The 26,784-nt window shown below is 38.5% G+C and overlaps 2 protein-coding genes across 2 annotated transcripts in view; both read right to left on the bottom strand.

Moving 5' to 3' along the window:
• The window catches only part of MBTPS2 (membrane bound transcription factor peptidase, site 2), a 46,490-nt gene extending 20,208 nt beyond the window's left edge, over nucleotides 1–26,282 (bottom strand). The window contains exons 1-5 of the mRNA XM_081278365.1: nucleotides 25,758–26,282; nucleotides 22,441–22,589; nucleotides 20,488–20,704; nucleotides 11,213–11,316; nucleotides 8,910–9,037 (exon numbers count right to left, since the gene is read on the bottom strand). Of these exons, the coding sequence (XP_081134491.1) occupies nucleotides 8,910–9,037; nucleotides 11,213–11,316; nucleotides 20,488–20,704; nucleotides 22,441–22,589; nucleotides 25,758–25,832 (673 nt within the window). The 5' untranslated portion in view covers nucleotides 25,833–26,282. The remainder of the gene's footprint in view (nucleotides 1–8,909; nucleotides 9,038–11,212; nucleotides 11,317–20,487; nucleotides 20,705–22,440; nucleotides 22,590–25,757) is intronic.
• On the bottom strand, nucleotides 3,369–4,760 carry YY2 (YY2 transcription factor). The gene has a single exon (XM_081277010.1). It carries the CDS (start codon nucleotides 4,538–4,540, stop codon nucleotides 3,407–3,409), a length of 1,134 nt encoding a protein of 377 aa, XP_081133136.1. The 5' UTR covers nucleotides 4,541–4,760; the 3' UTR covers nucleotides 3,369–3,406.
• Nucleotides 26,283–26,784: the final 502 nt, after the last annotated feature.

The following is a 26,784-nucleotide window of genomic DNA, read 5'->3' as shown; positions in this document are numbered from 1 at the left end:
GAGATAATTACATGAACTCATTGGTGTGGTAGAACTGTTCCTACCAGCTTGCCAGGTCAATTGTGTACATTTCTTCCCAATTCCTTCTTCAGAAACTGTAGGTCAGTAGCTTGAAACTGATCATGGTGGGAGCATTTACACCATAGAAACCAGCAAATGCTAGTATCAGGGCTTCCCACCCTGCCCTCCAGAGCCAGGAGTTAAGCATTCACTAGCACACTCTCCTCCTATATACAGTCTTCCCTTTTTCCATAAGTTTTTCTCATTGACAGGTTAGAGGCATTATTAGAACCAGGGTAGGTGCATTATTAGTATAAGTGGAAGTAACAGGAACAACTCTGCGCTGGAATGTACTATGATGGAGTTGGACTTGAGTCTGTGACAAAGAAGCTGAATGCTGGGAATAGAAGAGCTCACAAGACAGGAAGAGCCCAAAAGTCTGCCAAATCACAGAATCATCATATCAACACTGAACCGCTTATATTTGGAAAATTTTATGATAATTTAGGCCACTGTTATTTTAGTTATTAAAGCAGGTAGATACCTAGTAAACATATGTTCCATTTACCATGTGCACATTGCAAATTGTTTTTAAAAAGTTTTCTAAGTGGTTAATTCTAGAAATATCCAGAGTAAGTCTGGTCTAGAATTTGTGGGGTAAATGATATCTTCTATTATATACAGATACATCTCTTAAAAACACCAAAGGTGGGCTGGGGGTGTGCTCAGTGGTAGAGCAGCTGTCTGACATATGCTAGGCACTGGGTTTGATCCCCAGCAACATAAACAAACAAAAAACCCTAGCAATGGTATTAAATTATGTATTATACTATATTTTAGACCTTTTCCCATATTTAGTCATGACTACCCTCCACCCCGTTTTGGTACCGAGAATTGAACTCAGGGGCACTCAACCATTGAGCCACATTCCCAGCCCTATTTTGTATTTTATTTAGAGAGAGGGTCTCACTGAGTTGCTTAGCACCTCACTGTTGCTGAGGCTGGTTTTGAACTCCTGATCCTCCTGCCTCAGCCTCACAAGCTAATGGGATGAGCAGCTGGGATTACAGAAATGCTGGGATTACAGGCACACACTACAGTGCCTGGCAACAGGTTTGCTTTTATTATGCATCTAATTAAGCACGCATCCGTAAGGAGATAGAAAATTATCTAGAAATGGAATTGTTGGATCAAAAAAGTATGTGAAATAAAATTGACCTTCAATAAATTTACATTAACTTATGTTCCTATATTTCAAGTTTCTCTTCCCTCTGAATAGAGTGAATACTATATTAAATTTAGTCTTTGATATAATCTGCTGGGTGAAAAAATGAAATCTGTCTTGATTTCTATTTTATTTTGTTACTGGGGTTTGAACCCAGGGGCAGTTAAACCGGGAGCTATATCCCCAACCTTTTTATTTTTTTTGAGACAGGGCCTTGTTAAATTGCTCAGGGCTTTGCTAAATTGCTAAGGCTGGTTTTGAATTTGCAATCTTCCTGCCTCAGAATCCTGAGTCAGATTACAGGCATGTGCCACCACAACTGGCATGATTCTGTGTCTCATGAAAGATCCTACACATTCTATAAGGCTATTCGTATTTCTTCAGAGAGCTGCATATTTCTATCCAATGCCTGTGTACATCCTTGGTCACTTGCTAAGCGCTCTCCTTTAAAAACCTAATTTGTATACATTATTACTTATAAAATATAAATAGAGGAATTTAGTCCTTTGTAATAGGTATTATAATTTTCTCCTCTGAGTTTCTTTGGCTCATTTTGTAGTTTTGCATTTATAGGCATTTTAAGTTTTGGCATGGTCAATGGGTTCCTTTGTAGTCTTTTCCACTTTAAGATTACAAAAGATACTCACATGTGTTTTATTATACAGCTTTCATAGCTTTATTAACAAAAGTAAAACAAAAAACCCTCTAATTTCTTCAATTCACTCTGGGAAAACCAATTCAGAATATTGTGGGTGCGTGCCCTTCCCCACGGCTCCACGGGCTCCCCCTCCCTCTCGGTGACTCCTTTTTCCCCCCATGACCCCCTCATGCCCCCCTCATGCCCCTGCTGCGCACCTATCCCTTTATCCATCTTCCTCCCCACCCCCACTCCCAACCCCATGGTGCTAATACTAGTCAAAGAAACAAGGCATGAACAAAAGGAATGAAGGTAAGGGCACACAGCTGCATAGATTCCTTGACTCTACAGGTGGTCTCCTATTTCTTGCCAGGCATGCAGCCTAGTACAGTATCACCCCTCTAGATTCTGAATTTGTCTACGATAGCTTAAGTGACAATGGGGATGGTGGAACAAATTTTTTCTAACCTTCTCATCCATTAATGATTTGTCTATAAGCACACACGAAAACTGTTACAACTTTGACTGTCTAGAGCAGGTTTCTTAACACTGGTACTGCAGGCATTTCAGCAGGATAATTCTTTGTCGTGGGGGATTGTCCTATGCACTATAGGACATTTAGCAGTACTCTTTCCCTATACCCATCAGATACCAGTAGCACCCTTCACTTTTCCTACATTTCCTAGACACTGTATTTATACAGACAAGCTTTATTTCCCTTCTTTTAGAACAGCTATTTTATTTTTGCTTTATTCTATTACACAGGATGTATATATAACGTGTTGAAAATCAATATGCAAACAATATATTCTCTTTCTGAGCACTAAAGAAATCACACTGGATGATAACATCTGGTAATATTTTTTGGAAAATAAAATTGACCAAAATAGGCTCAAACTGACTAATACTACCAAATCATCTAATGTTCAATGCCATTCAATTCAATGCAGCTTAGTTATGCAAAATGTATTAACATCAAAGAATACAATCAAAATTAAGACAGCAAATAAAAGTTACTTTTCTTCAGCAGGAAAATACCTAAGTATGTAAATGTTCATTCTTTTAAAGAAAACCTCTGCAGTCAAACTTATTCACCTCCAAAAAAAAAAAAAAAAAAATCAAAACAGTATTCCCAAACATATTTCTAAGAGTACAAAGATGAACATTTGGAAAATAAAAATTTAAAATATAGGCAATAAGTGAACTTCATATTTTTAAGAATGACAAAAGTCTCTAACTCAGCTTCTACAAACTGTCCTTTGATGTCAGGCTCATCAATCATTCTCCTGTAGGGAAAAAACTTCACAGAAATATCATTACAGAACAAGGCAGTGAGTGCATTTTAGTAATATTATGCTACATAAAATTTGCTTTTTCAGAAATATTTTAACTTTTACTATTCTATCAAAACATGACCTTGCATATTCAGGATACGTTTTCCTTTTTTCTTGGAAAACACCTTTTTCTCCTCAAACAACAAAGGGCAGACATACTCTCAACCATACCAGTGGAAGATACTTCCCGAATTGGGGAAGGATCTTTTTTCACTGGCTTGTCTTGTTCTTGGCATGCGTTAAGATATGCGACTTCAGGTTAGTTGATTGAGCGAACTTCTTATTACAGCCATCAAAAGGGCACACGTAGGGCTTGTCTCCGGTGTGGATTCGTACATGGGTGCGCAAGTTGAAATCCAGAGAAAACCGCTTTCCGCAGCCTTCAAAGGTGCACTGAAAGGGCTTCTCTCCAGTGTGAACCAACTGATGTCGCTTTAATTTGGAGCTCTCAACGAAAGCTTTGCCGCATTCTGCACATACGTGGACTCGGGGACCGTGGGTGTGCAGATGTTTTCTCATAGCAGAATTATCCCTGAACATCTTCACGCAGCCTTTATGAGGGCAAGCGATGTTTCTTGGGCCATCTTCTTTGGGTTTTTTTGGCTTCATTCTGGTAAATTCTGCCAGCTGCTTGGGATCAGAGAGGTCAATACCTGGTATTCCTTCGGGAGGAAGTTTCTTCCCTGTCATGTATTCAGAATAATCAGGAGGTGAGTTTTCAGTCTGTCCTTGAACCTCTGCCCCCTGGTTTCCTTTGTCAACTGAGGACCACATAGTGACAGAGAACTCTCCCTCCAGGGTTTTAATCTGCACCTGCTTCTGTTCCCACTTCTTACTGCCCAGTTCAGAGCTGCCCTTTCCTACCTTGGCCTCACTGCTGGCATTCTTGCTGCTGTGCTTGCCACTCCGGCTGGTGTGCTTCCCACCACTGTGACCACAGGCTGAGGACTTGGTGGAGCCAGAAAGAGATGCTAGGGTCTGTTGGAAACTGACATCTTCACTGCCGACTGGGTCAACCACTTCGCCCTCGAGCTCATTGTTGGCTGGCAGGTTGTCTGCATCACAGTAACCCACCACCTCCTCTTGTGTCTGCACCATGATCATTTCCTGATCGTGGTCTCCGTGGCTGGCAGCGGGAGTGACCAGAGGCTGAAGTGCAATTAGCGGTGGGTGGTTGTGGCCACCGTGGACCCAGTTACCGCTAATATCCTCGTACACTTCAATGGTTTGAACGGCCATAGTCTCCAAAGGAACCGTTTCCACATTAATCTGGTGCAGTTCTACAACATCTACAGGTATCTCCAAATTTTCTGTGGTAATGTAGATAACGCTGTCTGAGGACATGGCAGAGACTTTGCAGTGGTCTCAGCTACTCCGAAGCTGGTACAGGCCAGGAGATGGCGGAGAACCACGGAGAACGCAGGATCAGGTACAAAAGCACGAACTGCAGAGGAAGGCACGAGCTTGGAAAGCGCGTCTGCTTAAAGAAAGCGTGGGCTCTAAGGCAAATTACAGGCGGTTGAGTCAGAAGACGCTCGTTCTTCTGGAAACACCAAGCGCATGCGCCTGGGCACCACACGTAGGCACTTCCGGCCACTGAGCGATCGCGTGCCCACGTCTATACCCACGTCTATGCCCACGTGCTCCTCTATACCCACGTGCTTGTGCTCGCGTGTTCGCATTGAACTTCCGGCTTTCTTGCCCCGCTACTGTTGTTTGAACATTAATTTTGCTGTCCAGATCCTTACTGAATTTTTCTGCATTTCATTTCAGTTGATTTTGTAACCCCCCCAACTAGGCTTATAATTAAGTATCTGGGGAAAAAAGAAAAGCCACTCATTTTTAATATTTAAGCTTCTTTATTTCCTCTAATTTAATTGCACTGATCCACATTTACAGATCAACATTTAATAGTATCAGCAATAGTTGATAGTGGGATTCGTTGTCTTGTCCTTTAACAGAAATGCTTCTAAATGTTAAACCAGTATGAAATATACAGTTATTCCTACTTTTAGTATTTTACAAATTATAAACAGATTTTGAATTTTGTTAAACACTGTCAGTATGGGCTGGGGATGTGGCTCAAGCGGTAGCGCGCTCGCCTGGCGTGCGTGCGACCCGGGTTTGATCCTCAGCACCACATACCAGCAAAGATGTTGTGTCCGCCAAAAACTAAAAAATAAATATTAAAAATTCTCTCTCTCTCTCCCCTCTCTCACTCTCTCTAAAAAAAAAAAAAAAAAAAAAAAAAAACCAAACAAAAACACTGTCAGTATCTTCTGAGATGAGGAAAGTTTTTCCCCTAATGGTGAAAAATATTTACTACAGTCAAATAGATTTCCTAATGATGAGCCATCCTTGCATTCTTGAGATAGGCCATATGCTTATAAATTTTCTATGCTATACACAAAAGATATATCATTGGTATATTGACTTTAAAAAAGTTTCAGTTTTGCTGGGGCAGTGGCACAAGCCTGTTATTCCAGCAACTTGGAAGAGGGAGGCAGGAGGAAAACAAGTTCAAGGCTAGCCTCAGCAACTAAGTGAGACCCTGTCTCAAAACAAAAAATAAAATGGGCTGGGGATATGGCTCAGTGGTTAAGTGCCTCTGAGTTCAATCCCTGGTCCAAAGAAAAAAGAAAAAGAAAAGAAAATCTATACATTCAAGATTTGAAAGAGCCCGGAGTGGTGGTGCATGCCTGTAATCCCAGTGACTGGGGAGGCTAAGGCAGGAGGATCACACGTTCAAAGACAGTGGCAGCAACTTAGCATGGGCCTAAGAAAATTAGTGAGACCCTGTCTCTAAATAAAATACTAAAAAGGGCTGCAGAGGTTAAGCAACCCTGGGTTCAATCCATGGTAATACAAAAAATTAAAGAATTCTACCTGTGAATTTTATAGGGGCATTCTTCATCAATTTTGTTTTAATTTTCTCTGCATTAGCTGTCAATTCCCACACTAACTAATTTTGTCTATAGATGCTTCCTCCCATCATTTAATCTTTTTTTCCTTCAAATAACTCTTAGATTTAACAGTTCTAATTTTATTTTTTCCATTGTTTTCTGCCTCTATTCTTTTTCAAAAATTGTTTTGTAGTTGTAGATGGATAGGCTTTTATTTTATTTGCTTATTTTTATGCTAAGGTTAGAACCCAGTGCCTCATATGTGTAGGCAAGCATTCAGCCACTGGGCTACAGCCCCAGACCCTATATTCTTATTACTTCTTCATTCTAAAAACTATTTTATAGCTCTTTTCCTACTCTTCATTTTTTTTTCCTTTTTTTCGGTACTAAGGATTGAACTCATGGCTTTAGCCATGCTAGGCAAGTGCTCTACCACCAAGCTATACCCCAGCTCTTCATACTCAAGTTGAATATTTAACTTATTTATTTCCATTTCTAATTGCATAATAATCACCTAAGATAGTGAATTTTCCTTATGGCAAACTTTTAGCAAAACTTCACAACTTATTCTGGTAAAATGATTTAATTATCATCATTTTTATACTGCAATTCTGGTTTTAAGTTGATCCAACATGTGATTAAAACAAAATTCTAAATTTCAGGTGGTTTTACTTAAGTTCCTACTATTATTTTGGTAATTTATTGAAGACTTTTTTTGTGAACTAATACATGGTCATTTTTTTTTAATTTCATGGGCACTTGAAAGTAAATTGTCTTCTGTGTTTATGTTATAGAATTTGATTTACCTATTTTACTAATTTGAGCTTCCAAAGCTTTTCTTTCTTATACTTATCATCATGTGTTGAAAGATGAATATCTTTATTACATTTGTTTCTCCTTGAGCCTTTTCCATTTTTTTTGGTTCTAAGGTTTGATGGTTTGTTACTTCATACAACAAGATTCATAACTATTGTTTATTTTATTTTTTAAATGTTTATTTTTTTAGTTTTTGGTGGACACAATATCTTTATTTTATTTTTATGTGGTGCTGAGGATCGAACCCAGTGCCTTACGCATGCCAGGTGAACACGCTACCACTTGAGCCACATCCCGAGCCCCTATTGTTTTATTTTTCTCTTTCTTTCTTTCTTTTCTTTTTTCTCCCTTGTTGTATTGTGTATTAGACTCAAGGCTTCCGCATGCTAAGCCAATGCTATACCCTCAGCCCCACTATTATGTTTTCATATTATCTTATATTCTTCATTATTACGAAGTGATCCCTGTGCCTCACTTAACGCACTTTGGATACATCACATATAATGGAGTATAATTTCTCATTCATCTGGCTGTCTGGCACTATTTATTTTGTGTGTGTGGTTCTGGGGATTAGAACCCAGAGGCCTTATGCATGCAAGGCAAACACTCTACCAACTGAGCAATATTCCCAGCTCTGGCACTCTCTTTTAATAGGAAAATTTATTTCATTTCTATATATTGACCAGATAAATGTATCTTTTAAAAGGTTGTTTGTGTGTGTGTGTGTGTTTTTTTTTTTTTGTTTTTTTTGGTACTGGGGATTGAACTCAGGGGCACTTGACCACTGAGCCATATTCCTAGTCCTATTTTGTATTTTATTTAGAGGCAGGGTCTCACTGAGTTGCTTAGTGCCTCACTTTTGCTGAGGCTGGCTTTGGAATCCTGCCTCAGTCTCCTGAGACACCAGGCTTATTTATCTTTTGATGATATCAGTTTTGTTGACCTGTTTCATGCTTTCACTATTGTAATTTGAAAGTTTTATGTGTATCTTTAGATCTTGTAGTGTTTATATTTAAGTGGTATAGTCAAGCCTCTATTTCTGATTTATCAACTTCAGGTAGACTCTCTTTCCACTATGATGAAGTTGAGAACATTAGTACTTAGACTTCCTGTTTTTACTTTCCTCACCTCCAATTTTTTTGGACAGTTGTATAGTCACAGTCTGTTCAAGGATTGCAAGTTCAAAGCCAGTCTCAGCACTAAGCAATTCAATGAGACCCTGTCTCTAAATAAAATACAAAATAGGGCTGTGGATGTAGCCCAGTGGTTGAGTGCCCCTGAGTTCGATCCCTGGTATCCCACTCAAAAAAAAAAAAATTATAATTACACTCTTGCTTAGCTTCAGTTATTCCTTTTAAAGAGATGCAGAATTGTGATGAATTTGTCATATACTAATTTAACTCAGATGGATCTATGTATCCCAGAATTTCTTCCTATGTAGCTGTATATCTCCAAGTGATTCTGTTTCTCTGAACTCTGACAATGCTAGAAGTCATTATCCATCCTGCCCATCCTTGAGTGCTATCTCTTCTCCATTTCTGAATTCCTTTATCTCTTGGTTGATTCTTCAAGTTCTCTTTTGATTTGAGCAAATTGCCCTGTATTTCAGCTGAAGTAACATTCTTCATAGTTTGCAGGCTCTGTTTTTCTTTTATTTTGTAGTGCTGGGGATCACAGGAACTAGTACATGCTAGGTAGGTGCTCTGCAACTGAGCTATATCCCCAGCCCTTGGTCATTTTTTGAGTCAGTAAAAACAAAGCTTTCTTCTGTGTTTTGTTTTTTTAAATTTTAACCATTTGTGTTGTTTCAGTTGGTCTTAAAGAAATAATTATAAATTATTTTATTGTACTACTTTTAAGGGAGCCTTATAAGCTGAGTTTATTAACCAAAAGATGTAATTTTTGATGTCAGTACTTTCAATAAAACCACTAACCATAGAAAACTAAAACAAAAACCACAGATGAATGTTAAAAAAAAAAAAGTCATCTGTTACCTGCACAAAATATCCTTAGCTGCTGAACTGGTGATATAAGTTGCAGATGGGTAGTGAACAGATCCACAAATGCTCCAGGATAAATTATGAAGAGAAAAATCCCAAAGCCATTAAACCGAACTTGTTCCCTAAGAAATGACAAGAGAAAAAGGAATTTACTAATACTATTGCATTTGTCAGATTAATAATTTATGTAATTTAAAAAAATCACTCTAACTTCAAATTTTGATTTCAAAACCAAGTCCCTGGAATCTAAAAAACTGTGTTGATACAATATATAATCATGATTTTAGAATAGTGTAGTATATATTTGGCTGTCTAAGAAATTAAGAATTATATAAGACAGATAGCATTCTGATATAGACTATTTCATTATGCTGAATAATAATTGAAATTAGACATATATATAAACAGATGGTTATTGCTGAGAAATTAAATGATAATAATTTTTATGGTTTCCTATGAACTATTTTTAGAGAAAGACACAGAAGAATATATAATTCAAGTAAATTATCAAATAATTCTAATTATCTTAGCTATTACAAATAGCAGGGGAGATTTATTCCTATTGAGGTAATGTTAAATATTTTTGAAAATATATATATTTTGCTCAGATTGTCCTTAAGAGAACTATTTTTATCACTTCATTTTCTAAAATAAGCATTATACTAATAGTCTCATAAGACCAAACAGCTACTCTAAAAGAAAAGCAGCACCCTAATATATTGTGCTGTCAATACTAAATATATAAGACAATACAATTTACTTTTGTTGGCAATTGAGATTTTATTAAAAAATTAATTACCCAAGTTATACTATTAAGTTGTTAATAACAACACCTCTATATGTAAACCCTAAAAGACTGCAACATAAAAGCAAAGGTGAGAGTTAAAATAAAAGTTAATTGCCCTTTAAATCACTACCATGCACATCTGTGCAACAGTGTATGTTCTGTCAAGATGAGGATTTATTGGGCTGGGGATGTGGCTCAAGCGGTAGCGCGCTCGCCTGGCGTGCGTGCGACCCGGGTTCGATCCTCAGCACCACATACAAAGATGTTGTGTCCGCCGAGAACTAAAAAATAAATATTAAAAATTCTCTCTCTCTCTCTCTCTCTCTCTCTCTCTCTCTCTCTCTCTCTCTCTCTCCTCTCTCACTCTCTCTTTAAAAAAAAAAGATGAGGATTTATTGCCAACAGACTCTAATTCATAAGCAACTGGACAATAATAAGAAGCAATCAAGTTATTTCCTTTAAATAGTAGTTTGCCTTTTCTCTCGGCTACATACTCAAAAGGATGAAACACATTCCTGTGAGCATACTTGGTTATGGCAGTAATTATCAGCAGGGTGACAAGGAAGTTGTGATGTACCTTCTTTCCACTATGATTTTTGTTGTTTTTGGCACCAGGGATTGAACCTAGAGCTAATCACTAGGCTTAATTATTAAGCCACATTCCCAGCCCTTTTTTATTTTTTATTTAGAAACAAGGTCTTGCTAAGTTGCTGAGGTGGCTTTGAACTTGTGATCTGAACTGCTGGGTTTACAAGTGTGCAACATCATGCCTGGCTCCATCGTGATTTTATAATTTTAGTAGGCTTTTAATTACTCAGGTATAATTAGAATGATTATACTTGGGTATTAAAGACCACCAAGACATGATTCTCAAAGGAAGTCCTAGGTTTCATCCTCTTCTTATCTTCCACTTGAGTTTCTAGATAGGCTATGATATTTGTTAAATCAGCATTTTTAGTTTTCTTATTCTAGCCAATACTGTACATGACCAGATGCAGGAAATTATTTCAGCTAATAAGCCAAAGAAAGTACCAAGGTGGGGGCTGGGGTTGTAGCTCAATGGTAGAGTTCTTGCCTAGCATGTTTGAGGCACTGGGTTTGATTCTCAGCACCACATATCAATAAATAAAGGTCCATTGACAACTTAAAAAAAAAAAAGAAAGCAGCAAGGTGTGTGGGGGAGATTGAGTGCAATGGTTATGATTCTAACCCAATGACAAATAGAAACATTAGCTTTCAAGATGGGATGAAAAACCTTGAAGCACCATGAAGCCACAACCATGCCAGCAAAAGGCAGAAAGACACAAATTATAGATATGCACATTCATCAATATATTAATCTTTTCTAGAAAAAAGAAGCTACCTCAAAGTAATACATGAGGGATATGCACTGGGCAATTTCCAGAGAAAGACTAATAGTTATTAAATACAACAGATTTTAGTAACTAACCCTCCTAAATGAAAAGCTTCTTTGCATGTAGTAGAAAAGAACAAAGATAAATATCATTACCTAATAGCTGCTATTCCATGTCCAATTTCATGTACAACACCACTAATGAGAACTGCAGCGAAGAAATAGGTCAGTTGATTGACAGGTAAATTTATTCCAGGAACCTGTTCATAGACACAACATGGCAGTAACTGTCAGCTGGAGGTGCAAGGGAGCTTGGCCACCAAGAGATAATGATATTCACTGTGTATTAAAGCTTAGACATCCAAACTGCATGTTATGTACACTAAAGATAACATGAACATTAATGATTCACTTATCTATACCATAATTAAAAGCAGAAACACCAGTCAGTTTCTGAATTGGCAGTTTGTCTGGAACAGCACTAATACAAAGTGAAAAGGAGACACTAGGTTAAAAAGTTGGAACTTTATTGGGGCTGGGATATAGCTCAGTTGGTAGAGTGCTTGCCTTGCATGCACACAGGCCCTGGGTTCAATCCCCAGCATCACACACACACACACACACACACACACACACAAAAAAAAAAAGTTGCAACTTCAGCTTCCTGAAGTGTTCACCATGAGAGAGCCCAGCATAGTGGCAGGGAGTATAGAGTGACAGTGAAGGCAGCAGTTGATCCATCCTCAAAGGCTGGATACTTGATTTGAGGATATTTGTTAAAATTTATAGTCCTTAAAAAATTATAAATCCTTCCTCTGAATTGTTACTGTATGGTTTTAAGTACTTATATGGAGTGATTCAGAACACCTGCCCATGCCCCAAATTAGTGAGTTTCATTTTAATATTCTTAAATTATAGGACAGCTGATAATGAAAGCTAGTGTAATAAAACATCTCATCAGTGTGGGAAAACAATGCCCTTCATTGCTTCTATTCAGTTTGTCAATTATATTGGTCAGAAAATAGTACCAAAAAGATACATACATACATACACACACACACACACACACACACACGTATACGTGTGTATATATAATTAAAAATATATTTTATTAATTGTTCATGGACCTTTATTTTATTTACTTATTTATATATGCTGCTGCAAATCAAACCCAGTGCCTCGCACATGCTAGACAAGTGTTCTACCACTGAGCCACAACCCCAGCCCTATAAATTGAAATTTAATGCAGAAATTAAGACACTTGGAACACAGCTACATTATGGACACAAGGAGCAGGAGTTGTCTTGCAATCATGTGCCCTTAAAATGTTGTGCATATAAATATTGATGCATATATAAAGGAAGTTTGCTATTATAAGAGCTGGATATTATAACATTCTTTTAGTTAGTCCACAGTGTTCTCATAAGGTAAATGATCACTCCCAACTTACACCATGTTTTAGGGAGAGATTATATAATTTCCATAATGAGCACCTATTTCTCACAGTATAAGAGTTGTGACCCAAATGTTATCTTTCTGGAGAAAATACCATCTTTCATTCATTATTATTATTTTATTAATTGAGAATGTTTAAGGAAGAAAAACTGGAAAACTTAAAGAAAAATTGAAGTGTATAACCCTGCTGGCCAAATACAAAATTTTTTTTTTTTTAAAGTTTTCAATGCTTTCCTAAGTCCTTGAAGCCCCATCCCCCCCGCCCCCCCCCCGCCCTTGACTGAACACAGGGGTACTTACCCACTGAGTCACACCCCCACTCCTTTTTTTTAAAGATTTAAAAAAAATATTTATTTTTTAGTTGGACACAATTTATTTATTTTTATGCCGTGCTGAGGATCAAACCAGGGCCTCTCACATGCTATGCTAGGTGAGCACTCTACTGCTGAGCCACAACCCCAGCCCATACCTCCAGCTCTTTTGTTAAAATATTTTGAGACAGGGTCTTGCTAAATTACTTAGAGCCTCTCCAATATGTTGAGGCTGGCTTTGAATTTGGGATCCTCCGGCCTTAGCCTCTAGAACTGCTGAGATTACTGGTGTGCACTACTGTGCCAGGCTTAACACGAGTTTTAATAGTCACATTATAGTCTTTGAAATGGAATGCTGTGCATTTAATTGTTTTAAAAGTTTCTGCTTGGGGCTGGGGATGTGGCTCAAGCGGTAGCGCGCTCGCCTGGCATGCGTGCAGCCGGGGTTCAATACTCAGCACCACATACAAACAAAGATGTTGTGTCCGCCAATAACTAAAAAATAAATATGAAAATTCTCTCTCTCTCTCTCCTCTTTCTCTTTAAAAAAAAGTTTCTGCTCTTCTAAATAATATGATAAAGATATGGGTACATATACCCAAATATTTTGGGGGAATAAATTTTTAGACGAACATAGTTGTTAAGGACTCAGGTTTTGGAGGTATATTGCTTGGGCTCCAGGTCCTGACTATCAATAACTAGATAAATGACCTTGAGGAAGTTGGCATATTATTCCTCAACATTTCAATTTCCTATATCATTAAAATGGAAATAACCAAACTTGCATAAAAGGGCATTTTGAGGATTAAATGTGCTAATCTTTATCCACTAGTTAACATTATGCCTCACAGGAAGAAAACAATTACTCTCAAACTTTAAAGGATTTTTGTGTTGGCTTTGTCTCTATGACCAAAATACTTGACAAGAACAACTTAGAGGAGGAAACTTATTTTGGCTCACAGTTTCAGACTTTTAGTCCATGGGCAGCCGACTTCATTGCTCTAGGTTAGAATGAGGTGGAATATCATGGAGGAAGGGTGTGGCAGAAGAAAGTGTTTGGCTCAAGGAAACAAGGAAGCAGAAAGGGTTTGAGGGAGGGGCTAGAGGGAAGATACACCTTTCTAAGGCACACCCAGTGACCCACCTTCTCCAGCCAAGCCCCACACCTATAGTAACCATCAAGTCAGTCCATTCAAACTAGGATGAACTGATTAAGTTACAGCTCTCACAATCCAATCATTTTATCTCAGAATATTCCTGAATTAACATAGAAGTTTTTTGGGGACGTGTCATATCCAAACCTTAACAACTTTGATACATACTATCACGCTGTTCTTCAAAAGCCAACCCTTCCATAAGCTTGGACAAGCTCATTTTATTCAAATTTGTGATGGAACTACATTTTTTTGTTCATTAGTAAAACTGAAATTCCCTCATATTTTTGTCAATATTTTTGACATTTGTGAGTTGCCTACTTATGATCTTATGACCTTTTTTAAAAAATCCTAAAGTATTCATCTTGGGGGGGATAGATTGCTTGTCTAACATGTCTGAACCCCTAGGTTCAACCCACAGCTCCAAAATAAGCAAAATAAATATTCATCTTTTCCTCACTAATATTTAAGATTACTTCAGGTATAGCAGTCCTTTGTAATACATCACAAATGTATTCCCTAGTTTGTCTTGTAATCTTATCTTGCTTTCCGTTTATAAATAAATTTTATGTAAGTCAAATCTATCAAGATTCATCATTTCCTACAATACTGGGAGGTGTTTTTTTTTTTTTCTTTCTTTTATACTGGGGATTGAATCCAGGGGTGCTCTACCACTGAGCAACAACCCAGTCCTTTTTTTTTTTTTTTTTTTAAAGAGAGAGTGAGGGCTGAGGATGTGGCTCAAACGGTAGCGCGCTCGTCTGGCATGCGTGCGGCCCGGGTTCAATCCTCAGCACCACATACCAACAAAGATGTTGTGTCCGCCGAGAAACTAAGAAAAAATAAATAAATATTTAAAAATAAATAAATAAATAAAGAGAGAGTGAGAGAGGAGAGAGAGAGAGAATTTTTAATATTTATTTTTTAGTTCTCGGCAGACACAACATCCTTGTTGGTATGTGGTGCTGAGGATCGAACCCGGGCCGCATGCATGCCAGGCGAGCGCGCTACCGCTTGAGCCACATCCCCAGCCCAACCCAGTCCTTTTTTTAAAATATTTTTTTACCTGTCAATGCACTTTATTTTATTTATTCATATGCAGTGCTGAAAATTGAACCCAGTGCCTCACACATACTAGGCAAGCACTTTACCACTGAACCACAACCCCAGCCCCATTCCAGTCCTTTTTAATTTTCATTTTGAGCCAGTGTCAGCTAAGTTGCTGAGGCTGACTCAAACTTGTGATCCTTCTGCCTCAGTCTCCTAAATTGCTGGGATTATAGGAGTGCACCACTGTACACAGGTAGGAATGAACTTCAGTGTCAACTATGGACTCTGAGTGGTGATGACCCACCAGTGTAGGTTTATCAATTATAACAAATATATCACTCTGGTGGGGTTTGTTGATTGTGGAAGAGGCTGTGCATATGTAGGGGTTGGGAAGTATATAGGAAAACTCAATATTTTCCTCTCAATTTTGCCAGGAATCTAAAACTCTCTACAAAAAAAAAAAGCTTTAAAATTAAAAAAAAAATTAATACTTTGACATTAGTTTTACACCTTCCTCGTTCTGTGTTCATATAACAATAATCTGAGGTTCTTTCTTTCAAAGTATTTTATGATTTAAAGTTTTAATTCCAACTCAATCAGAATTTATTCAGCAGGAGTTTCATTTTTTTAGGATTAAAAATTTTTTTTTTTGTATTGGGGATTGAACCTAGGGCTTTGCGCATGCTCGACAAGTGCTCTGTCACTGAGCTATATCCACAGCTCCAGAGGAGTTTCACTTTTTTTAATATTTATTTTTAGGTGTAGATGGATACAACACAATGCCTTTATTTTTATGTGGTGCTGGGAGGATCGAACCGAGGTCCGACCTGTGCTAGGTGAGCGCTCCACCACTGAGCCACAATCCCAGCCCCAGGAGTTTCACTTTTAAGCCTCCTTTATTAAATGAAGAGATTAACAGAATGCCGCTTTGATCATTTTCCAAATTCCAATAATTCCATGCCTCCTTTCTCTGGTTATAAAATCAGTTTCGGGGCTGGGGATGTGGCTCAAGCGGTAGCGCGCTCGCCTGGCATGCGTGCGGCCCGGGTTCGATCCTCAGCACCACATACCAACAAAGATGCTGTGTCCGCTGAAAACTAAAAAATAAATATTAAAAATTCTCTCTCTCTCTCTCTCTCTCTCTCTCCTCTCTCACTCTCTCTTTTAAAAAAAAATCAGTTTCATCATCATTCGTAATGTATGCATAATATCTCATTATCTGAAGTTCTCTTTACTTGACCCTATTGAGCTACTTTTTTTTTTTCACAAATATCAATATCCCTTTTCAACATACTTGCTCCAGTCTCATGTTATTAAAGGTCTGTTCAATTCTGTTGTTTAGTTTTCTCTGACCCTTCTCTAAATTTATGTACTATGGCCAAGTGCAGTGACACACATCTGTAATCTCAGCGGCTCCTGAGGTGAAGGCAAGAGGATCATGAGTTCAAAGCCAGACTCAGCAACTTAGTGAGGCCCTGTCTCTTAAAAAAAGGGCGGGGGTGCTGAGGGGCTGGGGTTGTGGCTCAGTGGCAGAACACTTACTTGCTTAGCATGTGTGAGGCTTAGTACCACATAAAAATAAATAAATAAAATAAAGGTATTGTGTCCATCTATAACTAAAAATATTTTTTAAAAAGGGCTGGGGATGTGACTCATTGGTTGAGAGTTCAATCCTGGTACCAAAAAAAAAAAAGATTCACTCTCATATCCTCTGTCTCACAAAATATCCAGGTTGCCTTTCCTTCCTTTCAAATAAACCAGTAAGCCTGATCTAATAGGATATTTGTTCCTTCTCTTTATTGTCTTCTGGATGTAATAATAAGTGAGATAAGGTAAGAGTTTTAGTGACTATACCAACAGATGGTAGGTCTTATTTGCTGGCAACAGTACAAAATGGCCCATCTGTTTGCTGTGATCACACAGGGTATTAGCTGTACCAGAATACTGAATACAGAATACTCTCAATAACACAAGAGTGCCAGGGTTTGAGGAATTAATACTGAACAAGGCGTGTAGGGAATTTTAGAGTAAACTGAATGTATGTTCTTTAAGCTACAATGGCTTATATCAAACTCAGGAGACAAAAATTCTTCTTCTTTTTTTTTTTTTTGGTACCATGGATTAAACCCAGGGACACCTAACCAGTAAGACACATACCTAGCCCTTTTTCAAAAATTTGAGACAGAGTCTTACTAAGCTGCTTGTGGCCTCACTGTACTCTATACACTGAAGCTGACTTTGAACTTGCAATCCTCCTGCCTCAGCCTCCCAAGCTGCTGGGAGTACAGGTGTGTGCCACTGCACCCATCAGACATAATGTCCTTAATTACACATAAATAGGCATGGTGGACTACAGGTTTGCTGACTTCTTTGTGTGTATGTGGAGGGTAGAGACTAGGGATTGAACCGAGGGTCACTCTACCACTGACCTACACACTCAGCCCCTTATTTTTTAATTTTGAAATAGGATTTTACTGAGTTGCCTAGGCTGGCTTTGAACTTACAACCTTCCTGCCTCAGCCTCCTGAGCTGGCTGCTAACTTAATGGTTCCAAAGCACGGTTTGCCTAATAGAATGAATATTTTTTGTGAAAACTAGAATAAACTGAAAATCAGAAAGAAGAAACAATTTCTTCTCTACACAACATTTTGTCATTCAAAATCTAGGAGGTAGATACATCTGTCAATGATCATGTTTTCTCCATCAGTTTCTTTCCATCCTATCCTCTTTTTGGTGAACAATAACCAGTCAGGTAACCTGAGAGTCATCATGAACTATTCCTTCTTCCTCTAACCTCACATTCAATCAGCCACTAAGTCTAAAAACTGCACTCCAAAAGATAACTTGAATCCATCTCTTCCTTTTCCTATACCACTAATTTAGTTTAGATCTTCATCACTTCTAATAGCCTTCTTAAATGGTCTCCCTATCTTTAGTTTAGACAACTTTGCTCCATTTTGCACATATCTATTATGTATAGGTAAAACTAAAACTTCCTAGAATGGTCCTTCCTAACCTAGACCCTACCTATATTTCCCATCTTATCTCCTGCATTGTCCTGTTCTCTTGCTGACACTCCTACCCATTCTTCCACCATATAATTCATAGATATAGGTCAATATTATTTATACTTTCTTGAAATATCTGTCCTCCAGAGGAATACAACATAATGTGTGTTGGCTCTAAGGTCAGTGATGATGGACCTATTATTTACTAGCTGTGACCACAGGTAGAGTCACTATCTCTGTGCCTTGATTTTTTTCATTGGTAAGTCAGGGAGAACACCAATAGTTACCTCTGGATAATCATAAGAGTAAAATAAAAAAGGTACAGAAAGCTTACACAGGAAGCGCTGAATGTTAACTAGGTCTTATTATTACTATGATTATTCCCTCCTATGTTACATTGTTTCATTACTGAGATGCCCAATTTCTACCTTCCTTTCCTAGTCAATGTGAACTCTCCTCATTATTCTGTTAAGATTCTCTTTTTATTCTTTTCCCAGTGCCAGGCTCACTTTGCATTCCTATACTGTTCCCATAGCACCTTATATGATGTTCAACTGTAGTGCAATCATAGAAGCTATCCTTCTAAAAGTTCTATGAATGCCAGGATTGGATTTCTGTTCCCCATGTAAATAGGGCCTAGCTATAATCTTTTCTAGTGCTTCACCTGGTGAATAGTTTTTACTTCTAAGAAAAAACTGACTATTTATCATTCTCTATAAATGACTTCTAAATCTTCCCATAATTACTGAGCCTAGCAGAGATCACAAAGAGATGAGTTAAAAAAAATAGAGGAACTGGGCATGGTTGGCATAACTATAATCCCAGCTAATTTTAGGAGGCTGAAGCAGGAGGATCGCAAGATTGAGACCAGCCTGGGCAACTTAATGTAAAAAGCTAGGGATGTAGTTCAGTGGTAGAGCACCTCTGGGTTCAAAACCCAGTCTGCAAATATAACTGTTACTGACTCTTAAACAGTATATTCCACTAACAAAACATGATTAAAAACTTAACATCCATGCTTCATGGAATGGGAACTATAATTTAAAAATGTGAAATAAAAGTGAACCAACTAGGGCTGAGGATGTAGCACGGTGGCACAGTGCTTGCCTAGCATGCCTGAGGACCTGGGTTGTGCAATCCCCAGTTCTGCTTAAAAAGGGTGGGGGGGACTGGGGATATGGTTCAGTTGGTAGAGGGCTTACCATGGAATGGTAGGTATAGGTATACACACATTCTTTAATGTGAGAATTATTATAAATAGATTACAGTTAAAGGAGTACAATTCAGCACATTATTCTTTACATCAAGAATCACAGTGACTGTTTGGAAAGGTGTTATACCTCTTTTCTTGTGTGTGGTTGTGGTGGTAGGGATTGGACCTAGGGTCTCACACATGCCCACAAGCAGTCTACCACCGAGCAACACTCAACTCACAATCCCAGTATTATACTTTTTTTTTTTTTTTTTTTGGAACCAGGAAATGAACTCAGGAGCACCCACATCCTCAGCCTTTTTTTTTTTTTTTTTTTTTTTTTTGGTATTTTACTTAGAGACAGGGTCTCACTAAGTTGCTTAGCACCTGGCTAAGTTGCTGAGGCTGGTCTCAAATTCGTGATCCTCCTGCCTCAGCCTCCTAGGCCACCAGGATTATAGGCCCGTGCCATGCGCCTGGCTATACTTTTTTTTGGCGGGTACTGGGGATTGAACTCAGGGGCACTCGACCACTGAGCCACATCCCCAGCCCTATTTTGTATTTTATTTAGAGACAGGGTCTCACTGAATTGCTTAGTGCCTCACTTTTGCTGAAGCTGGCTTTAAACTCACAATCCTCCTGTCTCAGCCTCCCCAGCTGTTAGGATTATAGGCACACCATCTTGCCAGCCCAGCTATACTTTTAATTAAAAAAATATTATTGGTTATACTCTGAAAGCCATGGAATGAAAAGGAGAACACTCTGCATAAGACTAAAATGCAATTTACTTGTGCATTATAGATACCTTAAGTCAGCATGCTTATTCCTTGAAAGCAACAATCATTTAACACCTTAAGATGACAATATGAATTAAGCTGAATATCTCTGTAATTGCTGACAGTTTTGATACTGGTCCATTTGTTCACTGCTATAACTATTATGCTACTACCAAATATCACAATTCCACTCATTACTTACTAATTAGTATTTTTTACTTAAAAAATTTTTTTAGTTGTCTATGGACCTTTTATTTTATTTATTTATATGTGGTGCTGAGGATTGAACCCAGTGCCTCACACATGCTAGGCTCTGCCACTGAGCCACAACCCCAGCCCCCAGTATTTTTTATTTAAGCAAGTAATTTGAAAAATTTTAAGGCTTTTATTTTCATGTTTATATTATGGATACTAGGTATACTAGCCAGAAAGAAATCTTGTATCTACATTTCAACAGTTATTTAAAACAAAAAGAAGGTACTTACCACAACTTGTAACACCTGTTCATTGTGAAGAGCAGAGGAAGAAGAGGAAGAGGAAGAAGAGGAGGAAGAAGAAGAGGAAGAGGAGGAGGAAGAGGAAGAGGAAGAATAAGAGGGAGAGTCAGCCATCATCTGTGCCAAAGTCTGCATCAATGTTTTCCCAAGAAGAAAAAAAGAGCTAAACATGGCAATTACACCAAAGACCATTCCAAAATTGAACCTGTCAAGATGAAAAAAAATCATATAAATGTACAACTCTTCACAATCTGCGCACTAACAAATTCTCTGCACAACCACACTTCATAGCTTTAAAATAATGGCTAAATGTTCAACAACTCTGTCTCGTTTTCCTCTCTGAACTTCAAATACTTGACTCTAGCATTGGCACTAATTTCTTTAAGCAGTTATAATAATTTACAATTTCCTGGTACCCGGAGAGGCTCAGTGTTGATCCCAATTAAAAAAAATAGTTGGGTTCCTCTCATGTATTTGCTCATTTACACAGCTCTATTTTGATCTTATTTGAACACAGTTAGACAGCTCTTGGCATTATATACCATTGTTTTTCACTTATTTTTGTCTGCATTGTATTTTAGCTTTACTTTGAGATAAATTAGTCTAAATATTAATATGGGAAGATTTAATAGTTCATTTTCTTCTACTTTTTTAATAATTAGAAGTTACTGTGCTATAGTGGAGAATAATATGTTCCATTTTCTTTTTTCTCTTTTGGTACCAGGGATTAAACCCAGGGGCACTTAACCACTGAGCCCATCCTAATGTTTTTATTTTACTTATTTGTACCAAATATTGAACCCAGGGGTGTGTAACCACTGAGCCATATTCCCAGGTGCACCACCTGCCTTTTTAAATTTTAGAGAGAGTCTTGCTGAGTAGCCAAGTTGCCGAGGGCCTCGATAAATTGCTGAGCCTGGTCTAAAACTTGAGATCCTCTTGCCTCAGCCTCCCAAGTTGCTGGGAATTATAGGTGTGCTACCACAACCAGATTATTTTTTAACTTTCTGATAAGTTGTGTTTTTCAAGGAACTGGTTCATTTCATCTAAACTGTCAAATTTATAATTGTAGACTTGTTCCTAATAGTCTCTTTTTTGTCTACAGAATCTGTAGTAACATCCTCTTTTCAATTCTGATTTTGAGTTTGTGTTTTCTTCTTTTCTTGATTAGTTACTTTTATTAATCCTTTCAAAGAACCAAAATTTGGCTTTGCCAATTTTCTTTATTGTATACTTTCTATTTCACTAATTTCTGCTCTTATTATTTCCTTTGTTCTACTGTATACTTTGATTAGCTGTTGCATTTTCTGTTAACTCTTTGATGATTTAATTGTTTATATTTAGCTGTAATCTATCTGGAGCTATATTTTTAACAAAAAGGAATTCAGACCACCCTCCAACCCCACCTTCCCTCAACTAAGAACCTGTCAGGATCTGGGGTATCCTAGAGATCATTGTAAACCCAAACCATAAAACACAATTTTTCCCCCACATTTTTTATTGGTGCATTATAGTTGTACAACCATGATTGTGTGTGTGTGTGTGTGTGTGTGTGTGTGTACTAGAGATTGAACTCAGGGGTACTCAACCACTAAGCCACATCCCCAGCCCTATTTTGTATTTTATTTAGAGACAGGGTCTCACTGAGTTGGTTAGTGCCTCACAGTTGCTGAGGCTGGCTTTGAAGTCTACATCCTCCTTTCTCAGCCTCCTGAGCTGCTGGGGTTACAGGCGTTTGCCACTATGCCCAGCACAACCATGATTTTTAATGTATGTAAAAGCACAATGACACAATCCTATAGTTATTAAAAACTAGAAAAATTTTCTACTGCCAATATTCAAAAACTTGGTAGATCAAAAATATGATGGAAATAGCTAATTTAACAAGCTATTCCTCATGAACATGTCTAATTTAAATCAAAAAAAGAAGATGAAGAGTACCACTGGTAAAGCATCCTTGCTTTCCGCCGTCCCCAACTATAAAAGGCACGATTGAAAACTGCAGTTTGCCATCTTATGTGAAAAGGGGAGATGCTCAATCCATTGTTTTCCAGCCAGTCTTCATAAGAATGTTTAAAATATACAGATGACTATAAGAGAAAGAAAAAAATTTCATATCACTTAATTTTGAAGAACAATTTATAACATATAAGAAGCGAAAAAAGTATTTTCTATAAGAAATCATAATGCTGAACTGCTCAAATGTCTTTTAAAGCTTTCTGTTTATTCTTCAGAGTATTAAAGGTTTGAGCTGCTGAAGTTAGGGTCTGGCAAATCATGGCCCACAAACCAAATATGGCTTACAACCTGTATTAGTATAGCCTGTGAACTAAGAATAGTTTTTTACACTTTTTTTGGTACTGGGGATTGAACTCAGGGGCACTCGACCACTGAGCCAAATCCTTTTTTTTGTATTTTATTTAGAGACAGGGTCTCACTGAGTTGCTTAGCAGCTCGCTGAGTTGCTGAGGCTGGTCTCAAACTTGCGATCCTCCTGACTCAGCCTCATGAACTGCTGGGATTTCAAGTGTGCGCCACTGCACCCAGCCTAGTTTTTGCACTTTTAAGGGATTTTAAAAACCAAAAACAAACAGGAATATATGACAGATAGACTGTGTTGCCCACAAAGACTAAAATCTTTTATAGAAGTTTGCTGACCTCTGCTTAGAATCGTATTGTCCAACAGAAATATAATGTGAGCCACAAATGTTAACAACATATAATTTTAAATTGTCTATCAGTCAAATTTTAAATAATCAAAAAGTGATTAATTAGCATGTATTTTTAACCCCAAATATCCGAGATATCATTTCAACATGTAATGAATATAATAAAATATTGAGATACTGGTTTTGACTTTGTTTGAAATCTGGTATCAACTTTAAACTTACAGCACATCTCTATTCAGACTAGCTCTATGTCAAATGCTTAATAGTCACATGTGGTCAATAACTACCATATTGGACAGCACAGGTTTCCTTTTTACCACAGAAAGGAAAGACGCCTTATGTTACAATCAATTCAACACAAAGGATAGATTAGTTGGAATCAGTGCTTTCCTTCTTTTTAATTTTCTTTTTGCTACACTGGGGATTGAATCCAGAGGTCCTTTATTACTTAGGTAGATCTCCAACCCTTTTTTTATTTTCTGCTTTGAGACAGGCCCAGGCTGCCTCAAATTTGTGATCTTCCTGCCTTAGCCTCCTAAGTAGCTACAGTTAGAAACATGTGCTACCATGCTCAGCTGTAATCTGTGCTTTCTATCTTTGGAGAAAGCCCTAAGTTAGGCCAACTTCCAACATGTAAAAGTACAGAACTTACCTAAAGCCATCTTGGTCTCAGTAATATCTCTTAAATTCTCTGGGGGTTGTGGGAATAGTTGTTTATACACAGCTACAATAGTTTTATATTTAGGAGAGTTTGAAGTACTTGACTAATACAGGATTACAGATAACATAAGGCTATGATATATATGTGACAATTATAATAAGGACTGTAAGTAGATATAATTGATGCTCACCTATGTGAGGCTTATTTGTCCTAGAAGGTTATTTCAGCCCTATCACAGTGATTAAAAAGTGACCTGAGTCTGAATATACATATCTAAGGTTTTCTCATCTCAGTCTTTGGGTAGCTTTTAAAACCTCTTAGTTTTCCAAGACTTTAAAAGGAGAGTGACATACCCCTCCAGCAGATATGTACTGCAAAAAATGCTAAAACAAAACAAAAAACAACTAAGGGTGGAATAGCAGATCAAGCTAGAAGCAGAGAAGCTGAAGGTACAAGCTCCTAAAGTTAAAGTCTCTCTATTCCCTAGGCAGACACTCTGAATGAGTCATTAGGTCTTTTGATTGAGAATTAATACTCTTAGGGAGCTGAGGGCTGTTACTGAAATTAAAGAGACATCCTGATCACCTCACACACTTGATGAAAGACTGTATAGATTTGACTTTGTGTGTGTGTGTGTGTGTTTGTGTGTGATACTGGGGATTGAACCCCAGGGGTGCTTTACCACTGAGCTACATCCCCAGTCCTTTTATTTTTTGAGATGGGGTCCTTACACCTCAGGTTGTATAACAAGCCTTTATGTGGATGTACTAACATATTCCTCTCTATAATCTCAGGAGATCCTTCCTATTAGTATTCCTATTTAAAGATGAGAAACTGTGGCACAGATAGTAATTTGCCCAGTCAAAATGGTTAGGAAGTGGCAGCACCCAGCTCTCCTAAGAACTACGTGTATAATCTCTTGCACTTGGCAAGTTTAAAAATAATGACGAACAAGCATCACTTCATTTTATTGTTATATCTAAGACACACAATACTACAGCATTCTATTTAAAACAGTATTCATTACATAAAGGTTTTCCTGTTCATAATTTGTGTTTTTATTAAACCATTGAGAATGTATATGATCTTATTCCACATATAGTTACCCTCACCCCCCCTCCAATATTCGACTGGAAAAGGTTCTTGAAGCACGTGGTCAGAAAATTGTTGCTATTTTTTGCTACCATTCCCAAATAACTCAAATATGGACCATGCACCCAGAGGGTGTGTGGCTAGTGTGAAGAAGGTGCAGGGTGAAAATCAGAATTCGAATAATAGAAAACTGGTTATCTAAATCCCTGATAGTTGAGTGTGCTACTTTCAATAATGGTCTGGGGACCAGCTGCATCGGTAGCATGCAGGAACGGATTAGAAATGCATAATCTTAGGAACCTTCCCAGATCTGTTGAATCAGAATCTGCATTTTTAACCGGAACCCCAAGATGACTCTCTGCACCTCTAAGTTTGAAATCAGTGATTTCAATCATGACTTGATTTAGATTCATTCCAATACCATTGTCTCTAGAGGGTCGTAACCTTAAAACAATGAGGGAAAAGAAAGCCTTTCCTACACAGACGTTTTATTTTCCTCCCTGGTACACTGCTGCTGTAGGGTCCAGCAAGAACCGCCCCGCAACCCCTAGCCCACCACTGTCGCCTTCCCGGCAAGATCCAAAGGCAGCGATGACCGTCACCCGCAATGCGGCAGCGGTAGCTGCGCGGGCCGCCACACCCCTCCCGCAGCCAGCCGTGCTTTATTTACTCCATCGGGCGGATGCACCACGCAAAAGGCCGCACGTGGGCACCGGCGGTGAGGCTTCTAGCCCCGAAGGCTCTTGGCAGGGGAAGAGAAAGGCCTCGGGCGACACAGAACCTTGCGATCGGGCCCTGGTCACCACCGGCTTGGGTCTTAGGCCCGAGGCCCTCACCTTCAGCACCAAGTCGGTCAGGTAGACGGCAGTCCAGCCGCCCACCACCACCACCACCAGCGACACTGGAATCATGGCGGCAGCGGAGAGAAGATGAGCCCCGGCTTCCTCCTCCCTCAGAGCCGCAGCCGCCGACTGCCAGGCGCCTTACAGCTCCAACATCCGCGCGGGAACCAAGTTACCTGCGGTTCCTTTAAGGCGGTGGAGACGTTTCCCTCCGGATTCTTCCGGTGCCGATACACGGTCGCACTTACGAGTACCGGAAAATGGCGTAGGGGATTATATTCTTGTGACACTAGGCGCCGCTGTCTTGGGAACCCCTTGTTTTCGACTACCAGTCTTGTGGAGATTTGTTAGGTTTTGCCCGTCTCTGCTGTGTGCTCTCCCTTCTCAATAGTTCTGATCTGAGGTGTGCAGTTCCTTTTAATCTAATAAGATCTGGGGGATCATCTGAAGTAATTATTATCGCTGCCTCCCCGACCTGGACATAGGTATCCACATTTAAGTTAATCAGGTTTATTTATTCATTCTTATTACGGAAGTGTAATTTACATATGGCGAAATCATACACACAGATCTCAATTGTTCATTTCGATGAGTTTTAATAAATGTGTATTTCCATATACCCTAATAAAAAATGTAGAACATTTCCATCTCAGGAATTTCCCTCTAGTGTTCCTCCTCAGTTGATTCCCCCAACCTCCCCCCACCCCGCCCCGTTCTGTTTTCTTTTTTTAACTTTATTTTTTTTTAATATTTATTTTTTTTAGTTCTCGGCGGACTCAACATCTTTGTTGGTATGTGGTGCTGAGGGTCGAACCTGGGCCGCATGCATGCCAGGCGAGCGCGCTACCGCTTGAGCCACATCCCCAGCCCCTTTTTTTAACTTTATGTAAATAGAATCACACCATTTATGTCTGGCATATTTTGCTTGACATATTTTTTGAGATTTATTAATGTTGATTGTTAACTGATTTTCCCCAACCTCTTTGATTATAAAATTTGAGATTGATGCTACTGTTAAAAA

The sequence above is a fragment of the Spermophilus citellus genome, assembly GCF_964194105.1.
Source record: "Spermophilus citellus genome assembly, chromosome: X".
Lineage (NCBI taxonomy): Eukaryota > Metazoa > Chordata > Mammalia > Rodentia > Sciuridae > Spermophilus > Spermophilus citellus.
This window is presented reverse-complemented; position numbering and strand designations above follow the sequence as displayed.